At 27.1% G+C, this 23,392-nt stretch overlaps 1 protein-coding gene across 1 annotated transcript; it reads left to right on the plus strand.

Annotated features, from left to right (window-relative positions):
* Nucleotides 1-19,511: 19,511 nt before the first annotated feature.
* Nucleotides 19,512-20,386, plus strand: LOC149056505 (52 kDa repressor of the inhibitor of the protein kinase-like). The gene is made up of 2 exons (XM_089224673.1): nt 19,512-19,679; nt 19,763-20,386. Exons 1-2 carry the CDS (start codon nt 19,591-19,593, stop codon nt 19,956-19,958), a joined length of 285 nt encoding a protein of 94 aa, XP_089080799.1. The 5' UTR covers nt 19,512-19,590; the 3' UTR covers nt 19,959-20,386.
* The last annotated feature ends 3,006 nt before the right edge of the window (nt 20,387-23,392 follow it).

Consider the following 23,392-nt stretch of genomic DNA (forward strand, 5'->3'; position numbering starts at 1 on the left):
CTTTATTTGAAATAGAGTTCTTAGTTATAACATATTCATACTTATATGTCCACTATCAGGCCATGCATAGAAGTAAACATTACAAATACGTAGTTTAAGGTTAATATTTAATTATAATAGATCATAACTAATAGCCTTTTTTTTTAGAAGCTTGGAAAATTGAATGCTGATATTTAAAAATTATATAAACAAATGATTAAAGTTTAAAATGTTTAAATATACAGGGTGATTCTTTTATCAAACAACACTCATTATTTGAAAAAGTATTGACTTTTTTCAAATTTTTTTTTTTCAATATTGTAGATTTATGCTGTTCTAGAATTGTATATCTTTTTTATATTTTTCTGTATTGCCACATGCACATTGTTATGTTGTAGGAAAAGATATTTGTCAGCATATCTGTTTGATGTTGACGAATGGTACATGGGAATTTTAAATTTATATTCTTTTTGAAAAATTCCTCAAATGTTTTTTCAAAAACATCATTTGAATTGCAGTGAATGGCAAAACATTCTTCAATGTGTTTAATTATAATATATAAATTGCAATTGGGGTAAGTAAGAAAACCTTTAGTCTTCATATTAATTAAATCTGCTTCTTTACCAATTATGTTTTCTGAACTTAATAATTACACTACAGTGAATTTATGCAAATATAATAGGTAGATCGTGGGTGATATTCAGACATGAGATTATATAAATAATCAGTGGCTCATAAAGGTTTAACACATTTAATCGTTAGATGGCGCCTGTTAGCAATTCCACAGCTGATTTTGAGACTCAGTTTGACCGCCTCCTTATCACATTTCGATGTGTAACCAGTATATCTTAAATCGTGGTTATAAGTAATAAATTCGATATCGTTCAACCCAAGATATAGCGGCGATAATCTTTGTACCTGATAGCCGATAATACCTACATACAATAACACACGATCATAATATTACTATTATTATTGGTCTGCTTCTGTTTGTAGCTTCGATCACGATTTCACCTCTATTCTATGCTCCAACACACCATAGAATAACATACGGAAATACAGAATTATTTTAGTGTTTAGTCCATAAAAGTTACTGTTGTCCATGGTTTATCATTACAACTAATACAACTGTCTATCATAAAGAAAATACAGTGTTACCAATATGTGTATTTACAAAATAAATAGTAACTTACTGTTTATTTATGTCACAAATAAAATCCCGTTTTTGTTACTCTAGAAGACAGCCTGTACTACAGTTGCAACAACTGTTAACTGTTTTAAATCACTGCTGTAGTGTACAGTAATTTATTTTCCGTTGTCTGTTACTCGTTACTGGTCAGTATAATTTATAGCATGGTGCTATGGCGTCAGCGACCGACACTACCAAGTACTAATTACTTGTGTACTACAGTCTACAGTAGTAAACTTAATAAATTTCACATTTTCAAAATAATATTATCATAATAAATAATATTCTGTGCCTTTGTAGTTTTAACGAACTAGCTGATCTAGTTAACTGGAGCTCTAGTTAAATATTTCAATATGTTTAATTTACCAACTTACTTATTTTGTTATTTTCAATAAAATTCCAAGACCAATTTATTAACTTGATGTACATGTACCTACCAAAAATGCATTCCTTCGTAAGTATAAGAATTCATATTAAATATAAATTTTAACAAACTTTGGTTAAGAATGGATAAAATGTAACATACATACATAAATAATATATAAATATACATGTATGTATTTGTATACAATTTGAATAAAAAATACATGTTATTTATATTTTAGCTTATGTTCAAACTGCCTGCCATCTTCAGTTAAACAAAAATGTTTTAATACTTCAGAGGAAGTAGATTTTTTCAATATCGAGTTTTCAATTTTGTTGCAACAATCTCTTATTCTTTGTTTAAGTTCCTCCACACTATTGCATTTTTCTTTATACACTTCATTTTTTAGATGGCCCCAAAAAAAGAAGTCAAGAACACTCAAATGGGGGGAACGAGGTGGCCATTGAATAATGGGGCTGTGAGTTCCAAACCAGTTATTGTCTCCATACATCTTATTGAGGTATGCACGTACAGCCAAGGTATTATGTGCTGGTGCACCATCTTGCTGCCAAATCAAATTCAAGCGCTGTTGAAGTGAAATATTTTCCAATAGTATGGGTATATCATCTTTCAAAAAACCAAGATACTTATTGACATTAAGATTTTCCTCAAAAAAATATGGACCAATTAAATACTCATCAATAATCCCACACCAAACATTCACACCCCAACGAACTTGCTTAGTTCGTTAATTCTAAGATTTTTAAATTAATAATAAAAACAAAAATCTAAACAGTAAGCACTAAATACGACTTCAAACTTATTAATCCTACTATCCTACACACACTATTGGCAAAATTAATTTTAGTTATTTAGGTATTCTATGGTATTATCAAAAGTAATAACCTTTATTCTATGGACTATGGTCATTGGTAATAACCAATGGTAATTTCAATGATAAATGAGTGCAATAACAATTAATAATAAATGTACAATATATTATATAATTACCATATCTAATAATGGACCTTAATGGCATAATATTAACAATAAATTAACTTAATAGGTAACTTAATTTATTTTTTTATAAATATAATATACATATAACTGTGTATAGCTTTGGTAGATTTAACTAATACAAAATAATGTGTTAATTATTATTATAGAATTAATATATCTATTTAATACTGTTTACCATATGGATACTTTGAACATGTAAATGCCTATTAGGATTTAAGTTTTTTAATGATAATTTTGTTTTTTAACAAATCAAATATTGTACCTCTTCTCATATAAAGTATCATTTGAGCACATGCACATTGAATAAAGAAGTTAGACAAGTACATAACACTATGGTACATATGTTTATTACAAATCTGGAAATACAATACTCTGAACTAATTTAATATTAAGTATAAACAACGTTTTTTTTTATGTTTACAATTTCAATTTAATACATTTACAATTTCAAATCAAATATTAGTATAATATAAATAATTCACCATACATCGCTTCAATAGTTGTAATATACGTTGTAGGACTAGGTCTTTTTGACCAATCACATGGATTTAATCAATATGTAGGTATTTAAATAAACAATGACATACGTCCAAATATACATATATGGCACTGATCAACTTATATAATTATATTTTATGTAAAAAAAATCATATTTTCAATGTCGCGAACAGGGTTTGAGACCATTGGCGCAACTAGAGTGTGCAAAAGGTCTTTAGCACCTCTTGTTTTTTTAGATTTAACTATCATTATTATAGTGAAATACCCTCAATTTAATGTTTTTAAAATATAAAATATTATAGCACACCACGTTTTAAATTTTTTAATGTATATTTTCTACTTTAATATGATGCAAGTGATAACCACTAAACAAAAACTAGGGAGAGAATAACCATTTTTTAGAATGCTTAATTTTGATTATTTAAATGTTTTTTTAAGCGTTTGATTTGATGATTTTAGGTTCTGTGAACCCTGTTCACGACAAAATTCCTCACATATTATACTGATATTATTATGAACCGTTAAACAATTTTACTTTAATAAGCCTAGGACTATGAAAAACCTATTTCAAAATGATGATACAGTTTAATCTAAATGTTCGTTTTGCAGTTAATATGCAAAATATGAGTAAAGATAAAACATGTATTCAAAAAATTAAAACAAACTTTTCAATCACCCCAGACTTAAAAAGTAAAATTTAAAAATGGTATTAATAATATTCTAACTTGAATTTAGTACTAATTATTATTTGGCGACAACACCAATCATTGACAGAAATAATTTAGTATTTATCATTATGACATTATACAATGTAGCACAGTAGACTAATGTTTTTGGATGTTTTGATTATTATATCTTTTTTGTTAAAGGGCTTGTCTGTAAAAAATAAAAATAAAATAATTATTAGCCACATAGCCACTTAAAAATTCTTAATTTGATTTAGGACATAATCTACATATTAAACACAAAATAAATATCTATATCTATGTATATTATCTTTTAAGTTGTACTGATTGATGTTGTCACCTAATTTAAATTATTTATAAACTAGCATACAAATGATAAAGCTTTAACATTAGCACAATTTTTAGTTTTCAATACATTTTTTTTTTCATTCCGAAAATCGGTTAAATGATTTTTGATGTCCCTCTCCACTTACATTCCTCTTCAACTTTCAGTATGTTCCTATTCTAGTACCTTCAATCACTTGCTTCAGAAATGGAGTTCTAGCCCTTGCTTTTACAGGGTTTCTCCTTATAACTTGTCCGATCCATGCTTTTCTTCTCAATCTTAGCGTACTCCGTATTGATTTTTGATTCTCCTAAATACCTCAAAACTTTTTAATCTTTTTTGTCTATTGAATTTCAGCGTTTTCCAACAATAATACTTTAAAAGCTTTTATTTTGGCTTTCTCAATCTTCAGTAGTGTCCCAATATCTGCTCCATATATGTAGATCTACATTCCACACAAAGCCTTTTATAAGTGATTTTCTGTTGTCCAAACTTAATCTATTCGAGGTAAAAGATTTATTTTTTTATAGTAGGCCTATTTGGCATGCGCTATTCTGCATACTGCATCTGTACAACTTTTCTCATCGCTTGTGATTGAATAGGTATGTGAAGTTTAAGTGTTCTTTAAGCTAATGAGATAGATTGTTTTATTAATTTTAATTTTTGCTTGCATTTATCAACTATTAAAACTTACCAATAGGTACATTGTACAAATGCACTTGCAAAGTATCCAATTCACGTGTGATTAACCAATTTAGGTACTTAAATGTTTAATTAAATTACTAAATAAAATACAATATGTGGTAAATATTATAATTTAAGTATATACAAGAACTAATAATATTATAAATTCACCATTAAAATTTAAACATTTAAAATTGTTAAGTATTAACAAATAAAATACTTTATTAGTTATTACTTATTACCGACTCACGATTCAAATATTGTTGTTATGACTTGTCTTATAAAATTTTAACCTAAATTATAACCGTTTATTTACTCAACGTATTGTTGGTATGTGATTTACGTTAACCAGGTATAAGGTTTACTTCCATATCATGTAACCATGGTACCAGACTTTAATCGTCCACAGCGTACAAAACAAATAACAGCTGATCAAAATTAGTTTTACTCACGATTTTACCCAATCGCAAATCAGCCTAATAAACCATATCGTATTACCCGTGTTGTTCTGTCTTCTTATCCGTAGTCCGTCACGGCCATAGACATAATGTTATGTCTATGGTTACGGCGTACTCCATAGATATGGAGGGGGGTCGTCGGGGGTATACGACGTGAGTAGGTATGCCACCACGGCACCACGAGTGACACTAATGGTCCGATTACTTAAAATATGACATCATGGCAATAAGTTAATATAGCGAGTTAGTAGGTACAATTAATATCATTTATCACTATTAGGTATATCTTGGGTTCGAATGATATCGAATTTATTACTTTTAATTTCTGGTCTTTATATTAGATAAGTATTATTATGACCAGTGGCGAGATCACATTCAGTGGGGCGAACTACATTACACCCAGTCAAATGGGTATTATAAAATACATTTAGGGGCACGACTTAAGCTTACTGTACCTACTACTTGAATTGATTTGAAAAGTGTGATATCTTTTGCCCTGGGACATAAAAATCCTGATAGATGCGGTATCTACTGACGAGGTATAAGTGGTATAACACATTTACACACTATAACTATCTACCAAAACCACCTAACTTTGAGGAGCAATATCTCATCAACGGATTAACAAAAAATGAAAATTAGAACGTATTAATTAATGAAAAAAATAGTTTTATTCAATTATGAAATTTTAAGAATAGGTTACCATTTGAAAATCAAAAGTTGACAGTGGTTTACCTAATAAATATAAGAGTGAAAAATATAAAAAAGATATACAAATCTAGAACAGCATAAATCTACAATTTTGAAAAAAAAAAAATTTGAAAAAAGTCAATACTTTTTCAAATAATGAGTGTTGTTTGATAAAAGAATCACCCTGTATTTAAGATAGTTATTATTAATTGTGTAAAATTTAATGATTATTTAAATGTAAATCAACTTACGAAGATCTATTATAGACAGAGAATACTCGATAATAATTAATAAGATTATAATTTATTTTATAATTATAAAGTATTCATCAAATGTTATGATTTAAGTGGAAAATCAAGTGATTTATTTGAAATATTTGCAATCAATTGTCAAGTTTTTCGGTAGAATATAAATTTCGAAACATAAAAATTAAGGTACAAAAAAAATTTTAACTTTATTTGAAATAATGTTCATAGTTATATATTCATACTTATATGTCTACTATCAGGTCATGCATAGAATTAAACATAAAAAACACATAGTTAAATAGTTTAAGGATGATATTAAATTATAAATAATAGTTTTATTTTAGACCTCGGAAAATTGAATACAGATAATTCAAAAATTAAATCACATTTCATATCTAAATTATGTTGAATATTATGTAAACAAAAGATTAAACTTTCAATATATATTTAAGATTCATATTATAAATCGAGTAAAATTAAATTATTATTTAAAATTAAATCAACTTACCTTCCGCTATTATAGACAAAGAATATCCGATACTAATTAATAAATGTATAATATAATATATTTAATAACTATATAATATTCATAATATATTATGATTAAAGTGAAATTCAAGTGATTTATTTGAAATTTTTGCAATTATTTATAAGTTTTTCAGTATAATATAAGTTTCGAAACATAATAATTAGGGCAATAAAATCATTTGAACTTAATTTGAAATAGAGTTCATTGTTATAATATATTCATTCATATATATCTACTATCAGGCTATGTATAGAATTAAACATTATAAACACGTAGTTTAAAGTTAATATTTAATTATGATAGATTATAACTAACGGTTTTTTTTTTAGAGTCTTGGAAAATTGAATGCAGATATTTAAAAAATAAAATCAAACTTCTCATCTAAATTTTGTGGAATATTATATAAATATAAGATAAAACTTTAAATATATTTATGTTGCATATAAGAATTCGTGTATAATTTAATAATTATTTAAAATTTCATCAACTTACTTTTTTCTATAATCGACAGACCGATAATAATTAATAAGTGTATAATATATTTTATATTTATAAAATATTCATCAAATGTTATAATTAAAGTGGAAAAACATATAATTTATTTGAAATGTTTGGAATTAATTTTCAAGTTTTGTGGTAGAATAAAAATTTCAAAACATAGTTATACAGTTAAAAAATCATTTGAACTTTATTTGAAATAGAGTTCTTAGTTATAACATATTCATACTTATATGTCCACTATCAGGCCATGCATAGACGTAAACATTACAAACACGTAGTTTAAGGTTAATATTTAATTATAATAGATCATAACTAATAGCTTTTTTTTTTTAGAAGCTTGGAAAATTGAATGCTGATATTTAAAAATTATATAAACAAAAGATTAAAGTTTAAAATCTTTAAATATATTTAAGATAGATATTATTAATTGTGTACAATTTAATAATTATTTAAATGTAAATCAACTTACGAAGATCTATTATAGACAGAGAATACCCGATAATAATTAATAAGTATATAATATATTTTATATTCATCAAATATTCATCAAATGTTATAGTTAAGTTGGAAAATCAAATGATTTATTTGATATGTTTGGAATGAATTTGTAAATTTTTCTGTAGAATATAAATATCGAAACATTATAATTAGGGTAGGAAAATCATTTGAACTTAATTTGATATAGAGTTCTTAGTTAAATGATATTTGTTTGCGCCCGGAACGACTATATTATTATTGGGTACGTTAGTGGCAATACCGCCGACCGCTCCGCGCGCTTACACTTAGTATAATATATTTTATAATTATAAAATATTCATCAAATGTTATGATTAAATTGGAAAATCAAGTGATTTATTTGAAATATTTGCAATCAATTTTCAAGTTGTTCGTAGAATGTAAAATTTCGAAACATAAAAATTAGGGTAGAAAAAAAATTTAAACTTTATTTGAAATAATGTTCATAGTTATATATTCATACTTATTTGTTTACTATCAGACCATGCATAGAATTAAACATAAAAAAGGCGGGTAAGTCATGTATGTCGCTCTGCTGTACAGTAGGTTACAAGTGGGTTACTGTAATGGATGGAATTAAATTTGAATCCAATGATATTATATCATTGTATACGAAAAACGATTCTGAGCGAAGACGGTTTATCTGTCTAGGATATATTATAGATTATTAAAAATTTTCAAATCTTAGTTTTAAAAAGAAAAATTTTTATGAATTTCTAGTTTGAAATAATTTGCGAATTTTCGTGATGTTTACATATGTTGTCAAAATTCAAACTTTGAATGCTTGTAAAAAAAAAATTGTGACTACGCATTTCTTTTATTTTTCAATTTTTATTGTAAAAATATGTTAGGAGCCTTGTATTAAATTTTCAAATCTTAGAATTAAAAAGGAAAACTTTTATGAATTTTTATCTAAGATACTTTGAATATTGCCGTAATTTTTACGTATTTAGTCAAAGTTTGAACTTTAAATGCTTATAAAAAAAAATTGTGACTATACATATATTTCTTTTATTTTTCAATTTCTATTGTAAAAATATATAATGAGCCTTGTATTAAATTTTCAAATCTTAGAAATAAAATGAAAATTTATAATGAATTTCTAGCATAAAATAATTTACGAATTTTCGTGATTTTTACATAATATGTTGTAGAAATTCAAACTTTGAATGCTTATAAAAAAAAATTGTAACTATGTATTTCTTTTATTTTTCAACTTCTATTGTAAAAATATGTTAGGAGCCTTGTATTAAATTTTCAAATCTTAGAATTAAAAAGAAAAACATTTATGAATTTCTATCTAAGATAATTTGAACTTTGCCGTAATTTTTACGTATTTAATCAAAATTTGAACTTTAAATGCTTATAAAAAAAAATTGTGACTACGAATTTTTAATATTTTTTAACTTCTATTGTTACAATGTGTTAGAAGCCTTGTATTAAATTTTCAAGCTTTTCTACCGAACAAATAAATTTTTATCGATATTTATAGAAAAAAAAACTAATAAAGTTGAAAAATTAAAATGTCAGTAAACAGCTCAAAACAAATCTAAATATTTTGAAAATTTTATCAAATATATAACACGCCTGTATAAACATTCAGTCAAAATTTCAAGTATCTGTGGTAATTTGTTTTAGAGTTACACCAAAATAAGGAAATCGCTAAAAGTGAAAATCCAATGTTGTAAAAATTTAAATTTCAAATGCTCATAAAAATTTAATTTGAATTTCAGGTGGAATTTTTATTTGTGATAAAGATTGAAATACTTGTAAGGAATCTTGTATTAAATTTTTAAATCTTAGATTTAAAAAGAAAATTTTTTATGAATTTCTAGCTTAAAATAATTTGTGAATTTTCGTGATTTTTACGTATTTTGTCAAAATTCAAACTTTGAATACTTATAAAAAAAAATTGTGACTATGAATTTCTTTTATTTTCCAACTGCTATTGTAACAATATGTTAAGAGCCTTGTATTAAATTTTCAAGCTTTTCTGCCTAACAAAAAAATTTTTATCGATATTAATTTAAAAAAAACTAATAATGATCGAAAATTTGAAATGCCTATGAATAGTTCAACTTAAGTCGAAATTTTTTGAAAATTGCATGGTGGATAGAATATACTTATATAAACATCAGGTGAAAATTTCATGTATCTATGGTCATTTGTTTTAAAGTTACATCAAAAACCAAAATCGATTTTGTCGAAAAATGAGTGTGCGTAAAATTTCCCGTTTTTCCCTTAATTTTTAGTTTGTTTTTCTCAATTATTTAGAAAAGTATTAAGAATTTTTTACTTTTGACCCCCCAAAGTACCAACTAGATTCACTTTCTGATCGAACGAGGTACTGAAATCAAAAATCGAAGCATTTTTACTGCCCCAAAACGTGATGACACACACAAAAAAAAAAAAAAACACATCATGGTAAAATCAATACATTCATCGCTCCGCTCAGAATCTAAAACACATAGTTAAATAGTTTAAGGATGATATTAAATTATAATAAATTATAAATAATAGTTTTTTTTTAGTCCTCGGAAAATTGAATACAGATAATTCAAAAATTAAATCACTTTTAATATTTAAATTATGTTGAATATTTTGTAAACAAAAGATTAAACTTTAAATATATTTATGATTCATATTATAAATCGTGTAAAATTAAATTATTATTTAAAATTAAATCAACTTACATTCCGCTATTATAGACAAAGAATATCCGATACTAATTAATAAGTGTATAATACAATATATTTAATAACTATATAATATTCATAATATATTATGATTAAAGTGAAATTCAAGTGATTTATTTGAAATTTTTGCAATTATTTATAAGTTTTTCAGTATAATATAAGTTTCGAAACATAATAATTAGGGCAATAAAATCATTTGAACTTAATTTGAAATAGAGTTCATTGTTATAATATATTCATTCATATATATCTACTATTAGATAAGTATTATTATGACCAGTGGCGAGATCACATTCAGTGGGGCGAACTACATTACACCCAGTCAAATGGGTATTATAAAATACATTTAGGGGCACGACTTAAGCTTACTGTACCTACTACTTGGATTGATTTGAAAAGTGTGATATCTTTTGCCTTGGGACATAAAAATCCTGATAGATGCGGTATCTACTGACGAGGTATAAGTGGTATAACACATTTACACACTATAACTATCTCCCAAAACCACCTAACTTTGAGGAGCAATATCTCATCAACGGATTAACGAAAAATGAAAATTAGAACGTATTAATTAATGAAAAAAATAGTTTTATTCAATTATGAAATTTTAAGAATAGGTTACCATTTGAAAATCAAAAGTTGACAGTGGTTTACCTAATAAATATAAGAGTGAAAAATATAAAAAAGATATACAAATCTAGAACAGCATAAATCTACAATTTTGAAAAAAAAAAATTTGAAAAAAGTCAATACTTTTTCAAATAATGAGTGTTGTTTGATAAAAGAATCACCCTGTATTTAAGATAGTTATTATTAATTGTGTAAAATTTAATGATTATTTAAATGTAAATCAACTTACGAAGATCTATTATAGACAGAGAATACTCGATAATAATTAATAAGATTATAATTTATTTTATAATTATAAAGTATTCATCAAATGTTATGATTTAAGTGGAAAATCAAGTGATTTATTTGAAATATTTGCAATCAATTGTCAAGTTTTTCGGTAGAATATAAATTTCGAAACATAAAAATTAAGGTACAAAAAAAATTTTAACTTTATTTGAAATAATGTTCATAGTTATATATTCATACTTATATGTCTACTATCAGGTCATGCATAGAATTAAACATAAAAAACACATAGTTAAATAGTTTAAGGATGATATTAAATTATAAATAATAGTTTTATTTTAGACCTCGGAAAATTGAATACAGATAATTCAAAAATTAAATCACATTTCATATCTAAATTATGTTGAATATTATGTAAACAAAAGATTAAACTTTCAATATATATTTAAGATTCATATTATAAATCGAGTAAAATTAAATTATTATTTAAAATTAAATCAACTTACCTTCCGCTATTATAGACAAAGAATATCCGATACTAATTAATAAATGTATAATATAATATATTTAATAACTATATAATATTCATAATATATTATGATTAAAGTGAAATTCAAGTGATTTATTTGAAATTTTTGCAATTATTTATAAGTTTTTCAGTATAATATAAGTTTCGAAACATAATAATTAGGGCAATAAAATCATTTGAACTTAATTTGAAATAGAGTTCATTGTTATAATATATTCATTCATATATATCTACTATCAGGCTATGTATAGAATTAAACATTATAAACACGTAGTTTAAAGTTAATATTTAATTATGATAGATTATAACTAACGGTTTTTTTTTTAGAGTCTTGGAAAATTGAATGCAGATATTTAAAAAATAAAATCAAACTTCTCATCTAAATTTTGTGGAATATTATATAAATATAAGATAAAACTTTAAATATATTTATGTTGCATATAAGAATTCGTGTATAATTTAATAATTATTTAAAATTTCATCAACTTACTTTTTTCTATAATCGACAGACCGATAATAATTAATAAGTGTATAATATATTTTATATTTATAAAATATTCATCAAATGTTATAATTAAAGTGGAAAAACATATAATTTATTTGAAATGTTTGGAATTAATTTTCAAGTTTTGTGGTAGAATAAAAATTTCAAAACATAGTTATACAGTTAAAAAATCATTTGAACTTTATTTGAAATAGAGTTCTTAGTTATAACATATTCATACTTATATGTCCACTATCAGGCCATGCATAGACGTAAACATTACAAACACGTAGTTTAAGGTTAATATTTAATTATAATAGATCATAACTAATAGCTTTTTTTTTTTAGAAGCTTGGAAAATTGAATGCTGATATTTAAAAATTATATAAACAAAAGATTAAAGTTTAAAATCTTTAAATATATTTAAGATAGATATTATTAATTGTGTACAATTTAATAATTATTTAAATGTAAATCAACTTACGAAGATCTATTATAGACAGAGAATACCCGATAATAATTAATAAGTATATAATATATTTTATATTCATCAAATATTCATCAAATGTTATAGTTAAGTTGGAAAATCAAATGATTTATTTGATATGTTTGGAATGAATTTGTAAATTTTTCTGTAGAATATAAATATCGAAACATTATAATTAGGGGAGAAAAATAATTTGAACTTTATTTGAAATAAAGTTCATATTTATAACATATTCATACTTATATGTCTACTATCACGCCATGCATAGAATTAAAAATAAAAAACAAATAGCTTAACGATGATATTCAATTATTATAGATTATTAATAATAGTTTTTTCTTTTTAAAAACTCGGAGAATTGAAACCAATAATTTTTTTAACGTTTATTTAAATATACACAATCTGTAAATGTTGTTTTACAATAAGTGCATGTGATGGAGGTGATATGGCTTTTGAGAGGCTGGAAATAAGAAACCGCCCATTGGAGGCACTTAAGGTTAGGATTTTAGGCTAGGATTTTAGTTTGCTAGTAGGAGAGGGTGTGATTATAAAATTACGGGAGATAGAGGTATAAACAATTTTAGATTAGTAGGTCACGACACCAGGTACGTTTTAGACGCCTTCTGGGGTCACCAGGAATAGTGTTGGTAGATAGTTCGGAAATCAGGGGATTACGATGGCTGTGGAACTTGGAGTGTGTGCGTTTGTAGAAAGTTTTTGCGACATTTTGGACTGTTGGAATAGCTAGATCTTTATGTAGAGTGTCGTTAGTCGTTAGTCGTTTAGTTATTTGACGGAGACATTTAGATTGGAAGATTTGAATTTTGTTTAAGTTGGACTTTTTGGCTGCACCCCAGAGTTGGATACCGTGAGGTTTGCCAGGTTTGGGGATCATAATGATGATTGAGAATTTCCAAAGAACAGGGAAGTATGACAGTCTAAGTATAGAGTTGAAAATGTGTGTTAAGAGAAGTATGGTTTTTTTGGGGAGTTGTGTAGCTACCTCAGCTGTGATTAGGTCATAGCCTGGGCTTTTGTGACGAGGGGAGTTTTTTATCGCATATTCAACGTCGCTATGTCGAATATGTTTAGGTGGGAGAGTCATGGGAAGAGGGTGAGAAAGAGAATGGTTCACTTTTTCGATTTGAGAAGTAGTTAGAATATTGTTGTGGGGTTGGAAGGTAGAGTAGAGATGATGTCGAAATATATTGGCTTTATCTAGGTCAGTGACAGCCCAAGTACCATCGGATTTTTTTAGTGGAGGAACAGATTGTTTTGTTCGAAGGATTTTCCTTGTTGTTTGCCAAAGCGAGTTGTCAGTAGACGAGAGGGAGACGAGACGTTTGGTGAAATTATCTGATCTAATAGAGGCTAGGAGTCTTTTAAGTTTATTTGTTAAATTGTTAAGTTTGCGTTTGTCCGAGGGATATTTGGTTCTTTGTCAAGTTGCACGCGCTCTCCGTTTGTCTGAGATTAGTATTCTTATATGTAGGGGAAGATTTATGGAGGTGTTTGTATTTGGAATTGGGGAGGAGGAGGACCAAGCAGCTTCTTGTATAGACTTGGTTAGGAGGTGTACGGCTTCATCGATATCGTTTGGAGATTTTAAGCTGATTTTGAGGTTACATTGATTATCAAGGGATGATTTGAATTTTGCCCAGTCCATTTGGCCTAGGATGAGGCTTGGTTGTTTTGGTTTAGCAAGAAGGGCAGAGTCAATTGTTAGGAGGATGGCTGAATGGTCGGAATAGAGGTCGTTGAGATTAGTTGTTAGGCTATGGAAACTATTGGGAATTTTAGATATAAATATGTCCAAAATATCTGGCCTTTTTCTGGGCGAAGTGGGCCAGTATGTCGGGGATGGGGAAGAGTGTACATTGTAGTTACGATTTTGTGTTGTGAGTTCAAGTAGGTTACCACGGGGATTGTTTACGCGACAGCCTCATTGTATATTTTTAGCATTTAGATCGCCTCCTATTATAAATTTATGACCAAGAGTAAGGAAAAAGTCGTTAAATTGGTTTAAGGTTATTGTGTGGCGTGGTGGACTATATACTGCGAATATATTTAGAGGGGTGTTGTTAAGTGTTATTTGTATGCCACTGGCTTGAATGTGGTCCGTTTGGAATTGCGGGAGAGGATAGAATAGTAGGGAAGATTTTACTATGATGGCGGCTCCCGCGTGTGCGGCGCCATCAGGGTGGTTGGTTTTGAAGACTTGGAACCCAGGAAGGTAGAAGTGTGTTGAATTGGTGAAGTGAGTTTCTGATATGAGTGCGATGTCGATTCTGTTATTTTGTAGTAAGGCTAAGAGTTCGTCTTTGTGTTTTGGTAGACCATTAGCGTTCCAATTTAGGATGAGGAGAGAGTGAGATGTTGCGTTATTATTTGACATTTTTGGTGTTAATGAGATTTGAGAGGACGGTGGTGAGGAGAGATATGAGAGGGTTTATTATAGATTTGAACTCGTCAAGGAATTTTAGAAGTGAGGATTCGTTGTTGTTTGTGGAGGTATTAGAGTTTGTGGACTGGTGACCCTCAGTTACATAAGCATACGTACGTGACCTGGGTGTATTTTCGGAGCCTGGTTGTTGCTGTTGATACTCAGGATTGGTGTTGATGTTGAGGTTGAAATTATGAGGCGGTGGCTGCTGGGCTTTCTTGATTGAGGTATTGTTGTCGTGTTTCCGGGAAATTGTTTGATATATTGTGCATCCCTTGTAGTTGGCTGGATGCGCACCTTGATAGAGGCCGCATTTTGCTGGTAGATCTGGAGATTTTGTGCACGATGATGAAAGGTGGTTTTCTCCACATTTGACACATATGGGTGGGTAAGCGCAGTATGAGCGTGTGTGTCGATAGCTTTGACAGTTTTGGCATTGTGGTATCTGACGTTTTTTATGGGGCTCTTCTATTTTTACTTTTGTATGCAAAATAGAAGTAATAGAGAAGATATCGGTAACGTTTTCTCTATTAGGGTCTATGTCAATAAAGAACATGGGCAACGAAGTTTTGGTTTGGTGGTGTTTAACATTGGTGACATTTCTCACCGTGAAACATATTTCTTCTAGAGCTGTTGTTATATCAGATTCTGGGGTTGATGGATGTAGGTTCCTTATGACTGCTCTTAGATGTTTGTCGGATTGGAGCTGGTATGTGTGGTACTGTGCATTGATTTCTTTCAATAAGTGAATGATTTTTCTGTAATTGTCTGGGGTACCAGTTTGGACTTTTAGATGAGTTGATGTCGATTTACACGAGAAGGTGTTTGGACCGATAGTGTGTTTCAATTGGTTTAGCAACCCCATGTAGTTAAGTACCCCTTTAATGAAAATGGGTGGAGGCAAAATTGTTTTCGGTGTAATGTTAGTGGTATTCAATTGCTCCTCGTTTTGATTATCAGATATGACGTCGAGGTTTTCGATAGTAGACTCGTCTATAGATAGAACGTTATACCTGTTTGGCGTGACGAACGATTTAGCTTTCTTAATGGCGGCTGTATAGGATGGAGATTGCGGTGGAGTGGATGATGTCGATAAGTTATCTTTATTTTTATTTTTGTTTTTGTCATCATTATTTTTACTAATTATTTGGTTATTGACAATTTTAATCGGAGATACGGTTCTGGAGGCCATATCGCCAATGTTATCGGAGTCCAAAGGTCACCGCGCGCGACGGTGCCTGTGGCCGGTTTGTGTTTGACAAGGTACGTTTCGCAGTAGTGGGATGTATTGTATTTAGATTAATTTATAAATAATTAAAATATTTGACGATGTTACTTGATTTGGAGAAGTATTTATCTCGTGAGTTGATCAGCTAACAAGTTTGTATCAAGAGTGTCAGGTATTTCGTTGAATGAGATGAAAAATAGAATATTCTGTTCAGTAGAAGTTTCAGAGCTGGACATATTCCGGGAGCGACGTATAAATGCGTGCGCACTATCGGACTGCCTGCGCGTGACTAAACCAATAATTCCTCTACTTTTTAAATTATGATGCGTATAATATAAACATAAGACTAAACTTTAAACATATTTAAGATGCATATTATAAATCGTGTAAAATTTAATAATTATTTAAAATTTAATCAACTTACTTTCAACTATTAAAGACAGAGAATAACCGATTTTAATTAAAATGTGTATAATATATTTTATAATTATAAATATTCATACAATTTTATGATTAAAGTGGAAAATTGAGTGATTTATTTGAAATATTTGTAATCAATTTTCAAGTTTTTCGGTAGAATATAAATTTCGAAACATAAAAATTAGGGTAGAAAAAAAATTTGAACTTTATTTGAAATAAATTTCATAGTTATATATTCATACTTATATGTCTACTATCAGGCCATGCATAGAATTAAACATAAAAAACACATAGTTTAAGGATGATATTCAATTATAATAAATTATAAATAACAGTTTTTTTTTTTTTACCTCGAAAAATTGAATGCAGATAATTCAAAAATAAAATCACTTTTCATATTTAAATTATGTTGAATATTTTGTAAACAAAAGATTAAACTTTAAATATATTTAAGATTCATATTATAAATCGTGTTAAATTAAATAATTATTTAAAATTTAATCAACTTACGATCCCCTATTATAGACAAAGAATACCCGATAATAATTAATAAGTGTGTAATATAATATATTTAATAACTATATAATATTCATCATATATTATGATTAAAGTGGAAAATCAAGTGATTTATTTGAAATTTTTGCAGCAATGACTTTTTAAGTTTTTCGGTAGAATATAAATTTCAAAACAAAATAATAGGTAATGGAAAAAAACATTTGAGCTTAATTTAAAATAGAGTTCTTAGTTATAACTTATAACATATTCATACTTATATATCTACTATCAGGCCATACATAGAATTAAACATTACATACACGTAGTTTAAGGTTAATATTTAATTATATTAGATCATAACTAATAGCCTTTTTTTTTTTAGAATATTGGAAATATGAATGCTGATATTTAAAAATTATATAAACAAAAGATTAAAGTTTAAAATCTTTAAATATATTTAAGATAGATATTATTAATTGTGTACAATTTAATAATTATTTAAATGTAAATCAACTTACGAAGATCTATTATAGACAGAGAATACCCGATAATAATTAATAAGTGTATAATATATTTTATAATTATAAAATATTCATCAAATGTTATGATAAAATTGGAAAATCAAGTGATTTATTTGAAATATTTGCAATCAATTTTTAAGTTTTTCGGTATAATATAAGTTTCGAAACATTAAAATCTCAACAAAAACACTACGTCAACTCCGTGTAAAAAAACGCTAAGTAAAAAAAAAAAAAAATATATAAATGTAATAAAATGTGTGATATAAGGTGGAATCTAAGTAAATAGTTTAATGAATAAAATGTATGTATAAATAATTAATTCAAATTTAATAAAAATTGGTTATTTATATTAATTTATAATATGAATTATTTTAACTCAAATTGATCCAATTTTGGTTTACTTAGCCGGAAACAATTTATTTATTGTAATGGTGCTTTTATTATTTATTACATAAACTATTAGTACTTGGCTATACATTTTTTAGACTGAATCTTCCGGCCAAGTAAACCAAAATTGGATCAATTTGAGTTAAAATAATTCATATTATAAATTAATATAAATAACCAATTTTTATTAAATTTGAATTAATTATTTATACATACATTTTATTCATTAAACTATTTACTTAGATTCCACCTTATATCACACATTTTATTACATTTATATATTTTTTTTTTTTTTTACTTAGCGTTTTTTTACACGGAGTTGACGTAGTGTTTTTGTTGAGATATCATTAGTTTTTATTAGGGTCAAGATATTTTTTATTTTTTTTTCCCATTATTATGATGTAATGTCTTATTTATAATTTTTTTAAGATGTTTAAATATATCGTTCTGTACAAAAGTACATTTTGTTTCATATACTTCAGCACCCATTTTAATACTCTATCTGCAGTACACCTACCTTGAACCAGAGGCATTTTTAATTTACCAATTGATCTATTGGTACATTTTTCAATATTTAATAAAATGGAAATAACTGTTTGGATTTTGGATTCTTTCTTTTTAGTGGTACTTCATGTACCGTGTTAATACTGCACTGTTTAATAGTAGTACTATTATAACTTTCAACTACGATTTTAGATTGAGTAGACTCCTGATATTTTTTTTCCTCATATCTCGCGCCTTTTGGAGTTAAGTTACCATTTTTAATGTAGACACAATTCGACACAAATATGAAGACAGTCACAATAAAGTATTATAATAAAGACTGTTATAATAATTATTATTATTATAACGACTATATATTATTTAACAATAAAATGCTCAATGGAAAATGATAGATAGTCGATACGGTTAGGTTTGGTGATACCACGTGCATTGAATAATAATATTATGGACACGAGACAATAACGCCGACAACAAGCTCGTACGCAGGACGCGAGACGAAAGAACGAAAATCGAAATTACGAAAACAGAATGCACCGATACCGATAACTGATAAGCGATTGTGGACCATGTTCGCGTGTTAGTGTCACAGATTATATGAAAACAGATAGTGCACTTCGATGTAAACAAAAAATGGTTGATAAGATCACCGCCAAGGTCTCCGCCGAAATCAATGTGACTATTTTAGCGGACTTAAAATATTTGAATTATACCGTATACTGGTGGCACACTTGATGGTGATATACTGATATAGTGATTAGTGATATCCATAAAATCAAAACATACAAAACCTCAAACAAATTTTTTAATTTTTCATTGAACACTCGTGTTTTAAAAATCTCAGTTTTTTCAAAATGACTTCTTGTGCAGTTAAATTTTGCAATAATAAAATGTCAAAAACCACAGACATTAGCTATTTTAGATTCCCAAGTGACTTATCGAGGTGAGTATTTAGGTTTATTATATAATTTTAATCTGTATATCTTATGATTTGTTGTGTTACTATTTTATTATATTCTATTATAGGTGTAAACAATGGATGGAAAAATGTCAAACATTACATTTGTTAGGAAAAGATCCTGCTTCTTTACAAAAGAGTTATAGAGTATGTGGTGTTCATTTTGAAGACCATATGTTTTTAAATCCCAGGAATAAGAACCGTCTTACAATGAATGCTGTACCAACAATATTTAGTGGTAAGACTTTTTGTTATTTAAATTAATATATTTTATACTAAATGGAAACTTCTAATTTGGTTTTGCTTTTGCTTATGCTTTTATGCTGCTGCTACACGGCTGAGAGATGCATATGGATTGTTCAGCTACTGTTACGGACCCATACTGTCCGTACTAAAAATTACCTATACATAAGGTTGTGCATTGACACATTTTCGTAAGTTTTAAATTAATACTGCATAAGAATCATGTATTGGAATACTCAGTCTTTCTGGGACCCCTCGTATGACGGAGTCGCCAGACGGTTAGGGATATCCACGACATTCAGAGGCAGGTCGTAACACCACTCAACATCTTTTATTGTAAGGTTATATTTTAAGCTTATATTATTATTATGTATTATATTTTAATTAACTATGTATTTTTTATATTATTATAATCTTTTATAAAAAAATATATGTTTTTACATGCTTAATTTGGTGTTTTTTCCAAAGAAATTTTATGGAAATGTTTACTCAACATTTTGGTGGAATCAGAATTTACCTATCGTATTTACTTTTAATGTTATTGTTTATAAACCACGTAAAACCTAATAATAAAGTAATTTCAAACATTAGTGTATCGAAATGACTCAAAATTGATTTTTTGAATACATTTTTTGTTCATTCGGTGTGTAATAACGCAAAAAGATTACACAACAAACAAAAAGATTTTGGTGAAATCAGGAATAACATATCTTTTGGTTTGGAAGAACTTGTGACAAAAAATGAAATACCTACGTATAAAACGTGAGTAAGTTATCCAAATTTCAAAAATATTGTATGAATGTATATCAAATAAATTAGCATTGGCATTTGTGGTAACACTGATTTGGGCGGAAACCAATTAGAACACCGTATTCATTTTTTGCATTGCGTTATAGGAAGTGCACTATCTGTTTTCATATAATCTGTGTTAGTGTGTTGTATGTGTCTAGCGGTGGGGGGAAGCAATAGTAGTGGGAGACACACGCCGCCGTCACAAGAATCCCCTCACTCGTCCCGTCAACATGACACGTTTAATACGGCAGCCGGCGGCGAAAGTAATATAAAATGATCACTTAAATATCCACAGTTTTTTGATCATAACTAAAATACTATTCAACCGATTCTATTTAAAATTATAAAAGCACGTAGCCTATGATTTTCTCGATCGATTGACATCTCATTCTAACTATTTGGTTCATTTATTAGACCTACAGCCTTTAATAAAGAATACCAAAATATTAACACGTATTAAATGGGAATGTTTAGGTTTCTGTAGATATACACGGTCGAGTGCTTCGCCTTCCTTTTTTTTTTACTTAGCTCGCGACACTACCGTGTCGCTGGATCATTTGAACTTAATTTGAAATAGAGTTCTTTGTTATAATACCTATATTCATACATATAAAGGGTGATTATTTTAATTGGGTACACTAATTATCTCGAAAAGTATTTACTTTTTTCAAAATATTTTTTCGCATGGTTTCAATTTGTTAAAAAAAAAACGTTTTTATTAAAAAATTATATTTTTAAATATTTTTTATTCTTATCATTTTTTAAGTTTTTTACTTCTTTGAATGACAACATAGAGTTTTAATTTCATATTCCAAAGCAGAATATTTTTCTAAGTATTTTGATTCATAATAATCGAATTTAGGACGAGTAGTTTATGAGTTATATGTATTTAAAGTTTAGACAAGCGGAGTAGTGGACAAATATTTTGCGGGGTAACCCCGTACCACTCCACTCTGCTAATCAAAACTTTAAATACCTATAACTCATAAACTACTAGCTCCAAATTCGATTTTTATATATCAAAATACTTAGAAAAATATTCTGCTTTGGAATATGAAATTAAAACTCTATGCTGTCATTCAAAAAAGTAAAAACTTAATAAATGATAAGGATAAAAAATATTTAAAAATATAATTTTTTAATAAAAACAAAGGGTTTTTATGAACTTGAAACCGTGTAAAAAAATATTTTGAAAAAAGTCAATACTTTTCGAGATAATTAGTGTACCCACTTAAAAGAATCACTCTGTATATCTACTATCAGGCTATGTATAGAATTAAACATTATAAACACGTAGTTTAAAGTTAATATTTAATTTTGATAGATCATAATTAACGGTTTTTTTTTTAGAGTCTCGGAAAATTGAATGCAGATAAGTAGTATAGATGTACCATTCCTGGCGCACTTTTATTTTATCAGTAAAAGATCACAAAGAAAACAATATGCAAAAAGATCAGACAATTGAAATGCAATATACAATCGCAAAATATTTTTCATAATACTACTTATTAATAATTAAAATTGAAATACAATAATAATTAAAATATTTTTCATAGAACTTATGATATAAATAATTGAAAATTGAATTGCAATATTCCCCAAAAAAATTTAGTAATATGTTAATAACATCAGAAATATCATAACTAATATTCCTTCAATAAAATATCATAAATTAAATAATTGATATAAGTTCAGAATAACTTCAGAAATGAAATAACGAAATGAAATCGAAAAATTTTGAAAATAAATAAATTGAAATACAAATGCAAAATAAAACTATCATTCAATTACATAAAAATATCATAAATGCCCATAACCCTCACCCGAATAAGGTGAGCGTCAAAAAATAGGAATGAACTAAAAAGAAAACAATGTGCAAAAAGATCAAACAATTGAAATGCAATAATTATTAAAATATTTTTCGCAAAACTTATGATATTAATAATTAAAAATTGAATTGCAATAATTATTAAAATATTTTTTATTTTTTTTACAAAACTTATAATATTAATAATTAAAAATTGAATTGCAATAATTATTAAAATATTTTTTATTTTTTTTACAAAACTTATGATATTAATAATTAAAAATTGAATTGCAATAATTATTAAAATATTTTTTATTTTTTTTACAAAACTTATGATATTAATAATTAAAATTGAAATACAATAATTATTAAAAAGAAATTGAATACCTTAGTTAAAGGAATTGAAATGTATAATAAAACAATAGATACAACTATCAAAGATTTTAATAAATTACAAGAAAATGAAATGCAAAATGAAATAGAAAAATCAATATTAAATAATAAAATATTTGTCAAGTTTTGTAAATATGAATACTATATTACTAACAATAAAAATATTAAGATCATGAAATATAATCTAAATGCAATTCCTATTAAAGGAAATATTATAATCGTCGATAATGGACACAATATTTCTGGAAATGGAAAGCCTTATGCTTCTAAAATACTAGAATCACCAACTTGGCTCGAAATTTGTAAGATAGCCATTAGCCAATGATATGATAATTACAACAGGTACTTTTTTATTCAAATATCTTCATGATATTTGTGTTTTTCAAGATTTAGGAAATATTAAAATTTGTTGTCTTGGCATGGGAGGTACAGATTCCGATCACAAATTGCTTAGAATATAACT

This window comes from Diuraphis noxia, unplaced genomic scaffold (assembly GCF_037042655.1).
Source record: "Diuraphis noxia isolate RWA-SAM2 unplaced genomic scaffold, SU_Dnox_SAM2 contig0003, whole genome shotgun sequence".
Classification (NCBI taxonomy): Eukaryota; Metazoa; Arthropoda; class Insecta; order Hemiptera; family Aphididae; genus Diuraphis; species Diuraphis noxia.

Coding starts and splice junctions, on each gene's coding strand:
- LOC149056505 (XM_089224673.1), top strand. CDS start 19,591: ATGACTTCTTGTGCAGTTAAATTTTGCAATAATAAAATGTCAAAAACC. Junction 19,680..19,762: donor TTCCCAAGTGACTTATCGAG/GTGAGTATTTAG, acceptor ATTCTATTATAG/GTGTAAACAATGGATGGAAA.